The 13,023-nt window shown below is 34.9% G+C and overlaps 1 protein-coding gene across 1 annotated transcript in view; it reads left to right on the forward strand.

The window, feature by feature from the left end:
- Window positions 1-13,023, forward strand: part of MAGI2 (membrane associated guanylate kinase, WW and PDZ domain containing 2) — a 1,404,484-nt gene that overhangs the window by 1,298,264 nt on the left and 93,197 nt on the right. The window contains exon 20 of the mRNA XM_054563833.1: window positions 1,214-1,357. Coding sequence (XP_054419808.1) covers window positions 1,214-1,357 — 144 coding nt within the window. The remainder of the gene's footprint in view (window positions 1-1,213; window positions 1,358-13,023) is intronic.

The raw sequence follows: 13,023 nt of genomic DNA on the forward strand, positions 1-13,023 counted from the left end.
TGGGTAACACCCACATCCTCAAAACGCGCTCAATAAATAAATCTATTTCAGAATAAAGCAGGACAATCAATCAATCAATCAGTGGGTGAGTGGTAATGGGATGAACTAATTCTTGCTAATATTAGTTAGCTAACTTCCAGCATATTGTCTTGTCAAAGGTCGAAAAAATTTTCCTATCTGGAACCTTAGAGGGTGTCACTAGTGCAGAAACTTTTACAGATGTCAACAATGAAGGTATTTTAGATCCATAAGTATTTCCACTGCTTCCTACCTCCCATTTGATGGTAAAGGGCCAAGCCAACTGTGCATAACAGTAAGGCCAGGCCTGGCTCCATCACTCAGCCTGTAACAAGCACCAAGTCCTTGTCTACACAACAGTAGCTCTTACAATTGTTTGTTCATGTTAGACAGGTCTTATGGAGACTTCCATAAGCCTTCTGAGCTTCAGTTTCCTGAAGGGAGGGTCTTCCTTACAGGCTATGGTGACGACTCAACATTTTTGAAAAGCACTTAGACCAGAGCTTGGTATCTAATAAATACTCAATACCTGGCAGCTAGATATGAAGATACAAATTAAATACAATTTCAACTACAGCCAATTAATTGCATTTTATTTAGGATTAAAGATCACCTTTATCACCCCAAATTTTAAGAACAGTGAAAGTCAGGAAATCTTGGACATACTGCATTTTATGTAAAAGACAAATTGATGGTATACACTACAACCTGATATTCAGTAGTTTCATGCACAGGGAGTCGTAGTAACAGCCCATAACATTTATTTTCCTAATCAGCAAACCTCTAATTTACACACACGCACATGCACATATGCACATACACAGGACTGGTACATTTGTTTATGCTGCTCCACAGCAATGAATAAGAAAACTCAAAAGAAAGAGAATTATCACCCAGGCCTATATTCAGTAATTATCTGTTAACCAAGCAAACTGATAAACACCAAAGTAAACAAGCTACACAAGCCAAACAAGTAGTTCTTCCAATGACCAGGTAAATTGTGTTCTGATCTGCTCAAATCTTTGCAACTTTGTCTTGCCTTTTGCTAGGCTGAAGTCAGTTTATGTCTCACAATGCCATGTCAATGTCATTTGAAACACACTTACATGGGAAAGAAGGTGAACAGAGGGACTGGCCACAGAAGATTCTTTAATATTAAACAATTGTTCATTTCATTTTCTCCCCGACCCGAAAGGATTTTGATTATTTCACTGTGGACATGGAGAAAGGAGCCAAAGGATTTGGATTCAGCATTCGTGGAGGAAGGGAATACAAAATGGATCTGTATGTGTTGAGACTGGCAGAAGACGGGCCGGCAATAAGGAATGGAAGGATGAGGGTAAGAACGAAATTTCTTACAGAATTGTCTACTTCTGAAAGAAACCTATAGTGGCATTAGCAGAGTGCTGAAGCATGCTGTTCAGCAGGTGGCATAAGTTTTACCTTCTTTCATTGCATGACCCAATTTTCTAAAGGTTTGGCCAAAAGTTATTTAAGAATTAGGTCACTCATTTTCCTACTTATAGTCTTATAATTAACCAATCTCAGTATCATGTTTTACATATATTTGTAAATTAAAGAATAAATTAAAGAGTAAATTAAAGAAAATGGACAAAGTGATCTAAGAAATGAAAACATACCTCCAAATTATTTTCCATGGTTTGATTATTCAGTTTCCATTTGAGATTGAATCTTTTGAAATTTATTTTTAGCTTTTTGCTCTATCTCCCATGTTTATTAATCAATTGATTCTGTGTTTCTTTGGAAATACTTGATGTGTGACTCTCCTTTGGGTTTTGATATTGGGCAGACAGCAGCAGTTAGAGAAAGGTAGCCTAAGCTTCTTGGCTACATGGTGTCTATAAGAATGAGAGCAGTGAGAAATTTTCCAATTAGAAGTGTAAGTTGAGAGTGGATTTTTAAAAGTAACAGTTACTTTGAGGCATCTGATTGATAGAGGTAACTGATTTTCATCTAAAGTTACAAAACAAAACTTGATAGCAATATAAAATGTTAGTCTCTCTACCTTTCTATAAAGTGATGATTAGTAAACACACAATAAAGGCTAGTTATGATTATAATTAAAATCTAGAATTCATTCTTATCCTCCCTTCTTGCTCATATAGTTAATACAGAAAAGCTGTGATTGTTGGTTTCTTGTGTTGAGCCTCCCAACCCATTGCTCCTGGACAATTGAATAATCTGCTATTCCTACCACCAAGCCCACCATTTCTGTGATTCTCATTCTCACTGAGCAAAAGTAGAACGTATGTAAATCATGTCTTTTTCTCTCTCCCTTTAAAATTATTTGACAGCTGGGAGGTATCTAAGGCCGACTTGACAGATGACACCTCCCCGCATCCAACACCAGGATCCTCTACACGTGGTTTTAGAATAGGCTTCCTCATGGTTTCTTGGTTCCCAGCTTCACTGTAAACAGAAGGGTACTTTCTTAACATGCTGTAAAGCCAACTCACAAGTGGGTAAATACAATTAACCTTTGCAGTGCAGGTGAAAGGAACAAAGCAGGAAGGCCATGAGTGAACCAGAGCCTGTGAGAGAGGAGAGCCCCACCCCAGTTCCAGTAGGGTTCAGGCATGGCTCGTATGGATTCCAAACAGTGGCCACATTTTTTTTAACTTTATTTATTTTTTTAGGGAGAGGGGAAGGAAGGGAGAGGAACATTGCTACAGATGAGCCACACAGGGGTCGGGGCAGTGGCCACATTTTTAAACAAGTGGTCTAAATCACTGGCTGCTCAATATGCACAATACTGACAAGGCATAGAAGCCTAAATATAAAAGTGTTCTATGTAAAAATATATATATACTTTTATAGAATACAAGCCAGAGCAATGGTTCTCATTGTAGTCCCTGGGATCAGCATCACCTGGGAATGTGATACAGATGCAAATTCTCAAGCTGCACCGTAAACCTACTGAATCAGAAACTCTATGAGTGGGGCCATTAGTCTGTGAATCTGGTACGAACTAAAGCTTGCGACTACTGAGCTAGAGGGCAGCTGTCTCTACACAGTATGATATGGGAAGGATGTATGTGGCTCAGGATTTTTTAATCCACCCCCCAGATCTTGTCTAAGGAGATATCTATCAGTTTACCCAAGGTCTACATAAACACAGATTTAGAATTTGTAGGCATATACTCAATTTTATGAAAAATGCTTTTTCTTCTGGCAGATGATAAAAAGAGTCCTCTACCTGGATTCCAGAAAATAGTATTTTCACTTTTGTCAAAGATAAAAATAAGCAATATTTCATCATTTTTCCATGCCATTTTCACGAAGCAACCTATTCTTTCTGTGTACAAGCTATCTGAAAGGAATTATTATGCCCAGTTTTAGATAATATGGGTTAGTTTACAATATACATATATTTCTAACATTTAATTAGCAAAGCAAAAGAGCCACTTGGGAGTTACAGAAATTCCATGGATCAGCTTTTACTGGTTGATTTTATCTCCAATCTTTAAAATAAAGCTGAGAACTTAGCAGAGATGAATGAAAGAGTTCTTGTTCTGCTTTTTATATATTATATTTGCTGTTCACATGTTTGCAGTTTTTCTTACTCATGAAATTATTATGGCACCACTGGAGAATTTGTTTGGGGTGACAAACTCCACATCAGGGAAACGAGCTACTTTGTGAAGTAAGTTTAAAGGCTCTCATATTATCTACTGTGAGAACTACGTAAATATTTTTTGACTATATAAAGATCCATAGTTGTTCTTAATAATAGCATATAATTAATTCAGACCTTGTTTTCATGTTTATTATAAAACTTAATCATTTAAATTTAAAGCTAATCATTTATACCTTCATTAGTGCCTATCAGTAATTGGTAATAACTTAATTCACAGACATGTTTAAATTACTTAAGCAAGGGCCAGTATCAATCAATATTTGTACGACTCAATAGTTTATTTTAAACTAATACTTAGACTGGATAACATATAGGTTACCGATTTGGAAATTTCACACTGAAATTCATTAGGGGAATAATCTCATCTTACTATAAAGTTCCCACCTGAAACCATTAGTGCCCATTAAGTATAGATCTTAAATATCTGCACAGATGATGCTTATAAGGCAGCTCTTCACTCCATGCTTGGTTTGTAAAGTTCCAAGAGTCCTAAGAAAAGCAAGACATTCAAAATAAGTTCAAGAAGAGATGCTAGCACCAGGTTCTTCTCAACCTCTAAAACACTCAGGCACAATTCTCCTTGTCAACATGATTTATTTACCTTCAGACTTAATGCATTATTTCTTCTTTGCCCATACTACACACACACACACACGCGCGCGCGCGCACACACACACACACATACACACACACACATACACACACACACTTCTTGATCATATAAGTTTGGAAAACACTGTGTATTTGTATTTTTCCCCCTTTTTCATATCAGAAACAGAAAGAAAAAGCCAGGTAATGATTGGTAATAGCAGCATATCTTAGATTAAAACCAGTACAGTAAAATTCCTCAAATTAGAATGACTACATAAGAACTGGGTGACTGAAAAATAATATTCTGTAACAATTAATGAATCACTGTTCCCTTGCTTTGGGGATGTAAATAATACTACTTTTGAAAACTTAGTTAATGTACCAGACGTTAGTCTCTGAACCTGAGACTCTTCCTGTGTTTTTTATGTTTGTCTTGGTTGTAGAACAGTGGTGGTGTGTGCTTGTTTAGTAGTATAAGATTTTGCTGCAAATATGAAGAAAACCAGTACATTGGTGACAGGGTCAGGGTTGGGGGACAGAGGAGGTGACTAGTGTGATACAAAAACATCCTTCTCACACTGGAAATTCTAAGCAACAGTGGCACAGATATATATTTTTAAAGCCCATTCTTAAACATCCAGGTGCTATCCCAGGCATCCAAGAGAAATGCCAATGATATTCCCAACTCAAGGGTTCTTTGATGAATCTCGTGATGGACAACTAGATATATCCCAAGAGTTAGTTCCAGGCGAATGACCTGACCAGTCATTCTGGGCAACTGCACCAGTGAAAATTATCTTAACAAAGACCTTTGGCAAATTAAACAAAGTTTTTTTCCCCTCCTCAGAAAGCACTATATGTTTAGTCAATTTTTTGTCAAGTAAATATTTTCTTTCTATTTGATGAAATAAGAATCAGATTAGGCAAGTTCCTGTTAACATACAATGGGTTTCCTCAAGATATGAGATCATACCAACAGCACACCAGGATCAGAAAATAGTGAGGGAACTTACAAACTAAAGTGTAGATACAGAAGAGAGGATAAGGAACTTTTTCAGATCAATCATATGCTCAGTTAAAAGAGAGGTTCTAGCCCTGACTGGTGTAGCTCATGGGTTGGTCATCCCACACCCAAAAGGTTGCTACTTTTATTTCCAGTCAGGGCACATGCCTGGGTTGAGGGCCAGGTCCCCAGGTGGAGGCATGTGAGAGGCAGCCGATCAATGTTTCTCTCGTACATTAATGTTTGTCTCATTCATAAATGTTTCTCTTCCTCTATTGCTCCTTCCCTTCCCCTCACTCTAAAAATAAATAAATAAAACCTTTTTTAAATAAAAAAAGAGGTTCCATATATCAGAACCTCTGTGTCAGAAACATAGAAGAGTATCTAAATAAATGGATTTAAAGATTTACTAAAAATATGACTATTTGGGGCTCTTCTAAACCCTCAGCCTAACTCACAATCATCCAAAAAAGAAAACATGGTGCATTTGCTTTATTAAACCTAAAATCATCAATATACTTTGTTGAACCTCAGCTCCTATAAAATAGAAAGAATAATTATCTATAAAATAGAAAGAATGATTATCTACCTTATATAATTGATGGGAAGGTTTGAGAAATATATCAGAAGATAGAATTTAATTTTTATTTAACAAGATAAAAGAGTGAGGTATTAGTAGGTGGGAAGAGAAAGGACTTAGATTTCAAGATATGTCATGGAATAAATTTGAATAGAATTATGCAGTGAGAATAAACATCAAGAAAAACCATGTGGATCATAATTCCATGAGATAGTCACTTTATCAAAAAAGGTAGAGAGTAACATGTTTTTACTTTAATTACTAGATAGTTTTTAAACATTAGCTAATAGTCTATTAAAAGTTGAACAGACAAAACAAAACACAATCTGTAAATGCAGAAAATAAGGGGAATGGGAAATAGAAATGTGATCGTTGTGTCTAATTGCTTTTCTTCAGTCATTCAGGTAGGCTAGTACTGTATAAGAGAAACACAAATGACATTCAGATTTTAAGGAAAAGTATAAAAAATTATAATAAAATATAAATGGATCTGTTTTTTTAAAAAGACTTTTTAAATTTGTAAAATAGTCTAATAACATTGAAAGCAATAAAATTTTCATAACTGATTAATAAATCTCTGGTATGAAACTCTTAGGGACACAATCTAATTAAAAACTGAAGATAAATAGGAAACACAGGAAAGAATAATGAACATAAAAAATAATTTACTGCCAAAGCTCAGCAAAGCAGGGAATCTAAGTAATCAAGAGACATTGGTGGGAAGGGATAGTAGTTTTAAGAGCTTAGATAAAACTCTCAGAATCAGAGTTAAGAGAATCTCAAAGGAGATTGAGTTTTCTCTTGAAAAGGTAAAATATTTTCTTGATCTATAAAAGTATACTGCAGTAATACCTCTTATCTGCAGTCTTGTTTTCCATAGTTTCAGATGCTCACAGTAAGCATGGCCTGAAAATATCACCTGGAAAATTCCAGAAATAAACATTCATAAGTTTAAAATTGCAGGTCATTCTAAGTAGCGTGATGAAATCTCTCAATGTCCCACTTTGTCCCACCTGGGACGTGAATCACCCTTGTGTCCAGCATATCCGCACTGTACATACTCCTGCACAGTAGTGCCTAGTAGTGTTCTCGGTTAGCAGATCAATAATGGAGGTATCGTAGTGCTTCAAGTAACCATATTTTACTTAATAATGCCCCAAAGTGCAAGGGTCGTGATGCTGGCAACTTAGACGTGCCAAAGTGAAGTTGTAAAATGCTTCCTTTAAATGAAAAAGCATATATAGGAAAAAACAAAACATATACAGGGCTTGGTACCACCAAGATTTCAGGAATCCACTGAGGGTCTTGGAAAGTATCCTCCCGGGAATAGGGGAGACCATTGTGTCCTCATTTCCATAAAATTTATTTCTGTTATTTAAGAAGAACATTTTTAACTGCTTCACCTTAACAGCTGTGTAAGTTGTATATGCCTACTTAACATCACATAAATTTATTTATAAAATGGCTTACCTTCTTCCTGAAGCTCATTATGATGCAAAAGTCCACTGCCGTGGGCCTTGGAATAACCTAAAACATTTTGTGAGATTGAACAATATGCAAAAAACATATTGCTTGCTCATCTTTTTTAATGAAAAACAGAATTCCCTGATAGGAGCTTCTTTTGAATCTGTCACCTCACCTTCTATGATGACATGACTAGCCTGTGATTACAAAATGAAAGTCTTTTCATTTTACATATTGTTTTCATCAAACATAAAACTATTTAGAAGAATACTTCTAATATATGTAATAGGCATAAATACTAACAATGGTTCAAGCACCCCTGAACCCATAGCCTGGCTTTAAAAACATCACCAGTCTCCCATGATTCCACTCTCCTCCTATCCAGAGGGAACCATCACCCTAAGTAAATGCTTGCTGTTCCTGCTAGTTTCACTACATACGTGTATATCTCTCAACTGTATCATCTATTAACAGTCTCGCACACTTCGTGAACTTTTTGTAAGTGAATCATGCTGTACATATTCTTCTCTGTGGTTTGCTTTTTATCCTTTGTGTTCATAAGACTCATCCAAGTTGATACATAAAGCTATAAACTTATTTTCACTGCTATAAATCACTCCATTGTATGAATATACTATGGCCTATAATAATTACCTATGGATATTTAATATTTTCCTTGTCAATGGATACTTGGGTTATTTCCAGTTTTTGGTAACTAATAGTCCTTGCACATATTTCCTGCTGCTCATGGGCAAGAATTTCTCTAGACGAGGCATATACCTAGTTGATCACCTATTTAACTTAACTAAATAACACAAAAATATTTCCCTAGATGGTGATATAGTTATATTTGTACCAGCAATGTAAAAGAAAATTTCCCTTATTATACATAAAGATGAGTTTCTTTATGATGCCCTTTGATTTTTTAAAAAATCTTAATTTTTGTGTAATTGACTTAACTTTTTCCTTTACAGTTTCCACTTTCTGTGGCAGCTTGAAAAAACATGCCTTCAAATTCTTAGAGATGTCCTATATCTTCTTTGTAGTTTCTGCTTCTCATATCTAAGTCTTTAATCACGTAGAATTAATTTCTCTGTATAGTATAAGGTAAAATCCAATTCAGTTTTTCCATATGGTTAACCACCTATCACAGCATCATTTCCCCCTAATCTGCGATGACAGCTCTATATAAATAGAAATTCTACAATCACAATGGTCTATTTACAAATTACTTATACTGGCCTGCTGGTCTAGTTGTCTATAGCTACATCAATGCTATACTTATCTACCCTTTAATAAATCTTGAGTTTTGAGGAGAACACTGCCCATTCTCTCATCCCCATACACACATCTTAATTCTTCAGGCATGTGTAGGTGTTCTTGGGCTTTTGCTCTTCCATATAAATTTTTAGAACTTGCTGTTCTTATTAGGATTTTTTGGAACCTGTAAATTGACGTAGGAAGCTTACATCTTTATAATATTAAAACTTTCCATTTATGAACATGATATAATCTATTTATTTAGATTTCCATAAACTGCTCAAACTTTTAGTTTTTTCCATAACATACCTGCAAGTATTTTGCTAGATTAATTTTAGGCACTTTGTGTATTTTATTTTTGCTGTTGTATATAATATTTAATTCAACATTGAAATAAACTCTTTGTTACCAGTAAATAGAAAAAAATTATTTTTGTATATTGATCAATTGTAGCATGTAAAATTACTAAACTCGCTTATTAATTCAAGTAATTTATCTGTAGCTACTGCTGGATCTTCTACATAGATAACCACATTTTCTGCAAATAATGAGAGTTCTGTGTCTTCCTTCATATTTTGTTTATTTTATTTTATTTTATTTTTATATATATTATTGATTATGCTATTACTGTTGTCCCATTTTTTCTCCTCCTCCCCTTAGTTCATGTCCATGGGCCATACATATAAGTTCTTTGACTTCTTCATTTCCTGTATTATTCTTAACCTCCCCCTCTCTATTTTGTACCTGCTATTTATACTGCTTATTCCCTGTACATTTTCCCCCATTCTCCCCCCACCCACTCTGCTCTGATCACCATTTCTGTGATTCTCTCCCTATTTTAGTTGTTTGCTTAGTTTGTTTTTGTTTTAGGTTCAGTTATTGATAGTTGTGAGTTTGTTGTCATTTTACTCTTCATAGTTTTTGATCTTTTTCTTTTTCTTAGGTAAGTCCCTTTAACAGTTCATATAATAAGGGCTTGGCAATGCTGAACTCCTTTAACTTGACCTTATCTGGGAAGCACTTTATCTGCCCTTCCATTCTAAATGATAGCTTTGCTGGATAGAGTAATCTCAGATATAGGTCCTTGCCTTTCATGACTTTGAATACTTCTTGCCAGTCCCTTCTTGCCTTCAAGCTTTCTTTTGAGAAATCAGCTAATAGTCTTATGGGAACTCCTTTGTAAGTAAGTGTCTCCTTTTCCCTTGCTGCATTTAAAATTCTCTCCCTATCTTTCATCTTGGGTAAGGTAGTTATGATGTGCCTTGGTGTGTGCTTCCTTGGGTCTTAACTTCTTTGGGACTCTATAAGCTTCCTGGATCTCCTGGAAATTTATTTCCTTCACCAGATTAGGGAAGTTCTCTTTCACTATTTTTTCAAATAACTTTTCAGTTTCTTGCTCTTCCTCTTCTCCTTCTGGCACCCCTATGATTCGGATGTTGGAACATTTAAAGTTGTCCCAGAGGTTCCTAAGCCTTTCCTCATTTTTTTGGAATTCTTGTTTCTTCATTCTGTTCTGGTCGAATGTTTATCTGTTCCTTCTGCTCCCAATCATTGACTTGAGTCCTGGTTTCCTTCCCTTTACTGTTGATTCCCTATTTATTTCACTTTGCGTAGCCTTCACTTTTTCCTCCATTTTGTGACCATACTCCACCATTTGTGTGAGCCTCCTGATTACCAGTGTTTTGAACTGTGCATCTGATAGGTTGGCTATCTGTTCATCACTTAGTTCTGTTTTTGGAGCTTTGATCTGTTCTTTCATTTGGGCCATATTTCTTTGTTTTGGTGAGCCTGTTATGTTGGAAAGGGTGGGGCCTAAGTATTTTATTTGCCAAGGTGGGGCAACCCAGGTCTCTGCATTATGATGCTGTATGTGGGGGAGGAGGTCAGAGAGCAAACAATGCCGCTTGCTCAGCCGGCTTTCAGTCACTTCCGCTGCTACCCACAAGTAAATTGGGGCTTTCTAGTGCTGATTCCTGGGTGGGTGGGTTTCTGTAGGTTCTAGAACCTTATGGGTCTCTCCAACAAATTCTCCTGTGGAACTGGAAGTTTCTCCCACTGTTGCATTCCCCACAGGTTTTTACAGCCAGAGGTTTTGAGACTTTCTTTTCTCTCACTGGAACTCTTGGTTGCATGGACTGTCTCACTCCCCAGCTGTTCTCCCGGTTTATCGGCCCACATATGTGGGACTGCTGGGTCCACTAGCCACTCCCTCACCCACCTGGGCCTCCAGCTGCCACCTGACCATGTGCCTTCTCTACCCCAGCTTCCTGCCTCCACCCCTCCTACTGGTATGGATGAATGTTCTTCTTTAAGTCCTTGGTTGTTGAACTTCCATACAGTTCAGTTTTCTGGCAGTCTGGTTATTTTTTGTTTTTAAATTTGTTGTTGTCCTTTGTTGGCTGTGTGAGGAGGCAAAATGTATGCACCTATGCTTCCATCGTAGCCAGAAGTCCTCTCTTATTTATGTTTTTATTTTACTGCATTTACTCAGCTTCCAGTATAAAGTTGAATAGAAGTAGTCAAAGCAAGCACTCTTGTTTTATTTCTAATCTTAAAGGGAATGTTTTTAATATTTCATCATTAAACATAATGTTTAATGAGTTTATATAGCCTTTATCAGATTAAGAATGTTCCCTTCTATTACTAGTTTGCTAGAAAGTATATATGAATAAATGTTGAATTGTATATACTATTTTTGCATCCATTGAAAGTACCATATGATCATTTTTCTTTAATATACTAATTAATATGACTTATTGACTTTTTTATGTTAAATCACTCTTGATTTTTTCCAGATAAGCCCTACTTATGATGTATTTCTTTATGCATTATTCAATTCAGTTTTCTGACATTTCCTTTAGGATATTTGTATCTATGCCCTTGAGTAAGGTTGGTGTGTACTTTTCCTGTAGTGACCTTGAATGATTGACACTATACTAGTTTTACAAAAAGAAAAAATAATCCTTTTTGTTATTGTCATTACTGTTGTTGTCTAGGTAAGGTTATGTAAATTAGAATTTGTTCTTGAATATCTGGAAGAATACACCTGTGAATCCATCCAGGCCTAGAATGTTTTTCTGTGTGATCATTTTAAACTACAATTACTTTTCTATAAGTATTAGTGTGTTCTTCAACTTTTCTATTTCTTTGTGAGTCAATTTTGAAAATTTATTTTTTCTAATAATTTATCTATTTCACTTTAGTTTTTCAAAGTTGTTACATTATCTTCTTATATTTTTAATGTTTGAAACATTTGTATTTATGTCCACTTGTTTATTTGACTATTGTTTATTTATGTATTCTTTCTGTTTTTCTTTATTAATCATGCTAGAGATCTATTTTGAAATCTTTTCAAATACCAGCTTACATAGTTGTTCTCTTACCCATTGATTGTTTTTTATATTTAATATTTCTCTACCCTCATGTTCTTTGGGTTTACTCTCATTTTTCTTGCTTGTTAGATTGGGTGCTTATATCAGTAGTTCACAGGTTTTCTTCATTTCTAGTAATAATGTGTGACTTTAAGTCTGTAGTTTTGATATGTAGTATGTTCATTACTTTAAGTTTTAAATACAATCAAATTTCCACTATGATTTTTTCTTTGACTCATGGGTTATTTAGAAAGTAGTTTTGTTTTACATTTTTAAACGTATGGGGATATTCAGGTTAGTTATATATTCTTGATTTCTAGTGTAATTTCATTGTCATCAGAGAATATGTTTTATATGATTTCATGCTTCCAAATTTGTTGGGTCTTGCTGTTTTTGGCCTTATATGTGTTTAATTTTTTAAATATGACCCATGTGTGCTTGCCAAGAATGTGCATTCTGTAATTGTTGAGTGCAGTTCTCTATAGATGTGTTCATTGGTTAAAGTTTGATTATTGTATTATTCAAATATTCCATACTTTTGTATATATTTTAATAGATAAAAATTATTAATTTTTACTAACTTTCCATACTAATTTTTATTTATTTGATCTATTACATATTGAGCTAGAGGTAGGTGCTTTAAAACTTTTTTTGTCAATGATTTTGCTAAGTTTTTTTGAACTATCAATTTTTACTTCATATGTTTTAAAGCCATATTATTTGGTACTCAGATATTTGTTATATTTTCCAGGTGAATTGCATCTTTTATTGGGTTAGCCAAAAAGTCCATTACATTTTTTTTCATAAGATGGATCTAGTAGTGCTTAGTTGTCATTAACTTCATTTGAAACAATTTTGTTAGATTGCATTATGACAGCTGTCATATCAGTATCCATTTTTTTTAAAACATCAAATTTGGTGAATTTTTGTGCAGCCATCTTAATACTGAAGATGGAAGAAGATAGCAAAATTTTCAGTGTGTTATGCTTTAGTATTTCAAGAAAGGTAAAAATGCAACTGAAATGCAAAAAAATAAAAGATTTGTGCAGTGTACAGAGAAGGTGCTGTGACTGAACAT

Source organism: Pteronotus mesoamericanus, unplaced genomic scaffold (assembly GCF_021234165.1).
Source record: "Pteronotus mesoamericanus isolate MK-2021 breed Mesoamerican mustached bat unplaced genomic scaffold, CSHL_Meso_final scaffold_85, whole genome shotgun sequence".
NCBI classification, from domain to species: Eukaryota; Metazoa; Chordata; class Mammalia; order Chiroptera; family Mormoopidae; genus Pteronotus; species Pteronotus mesoamericanus.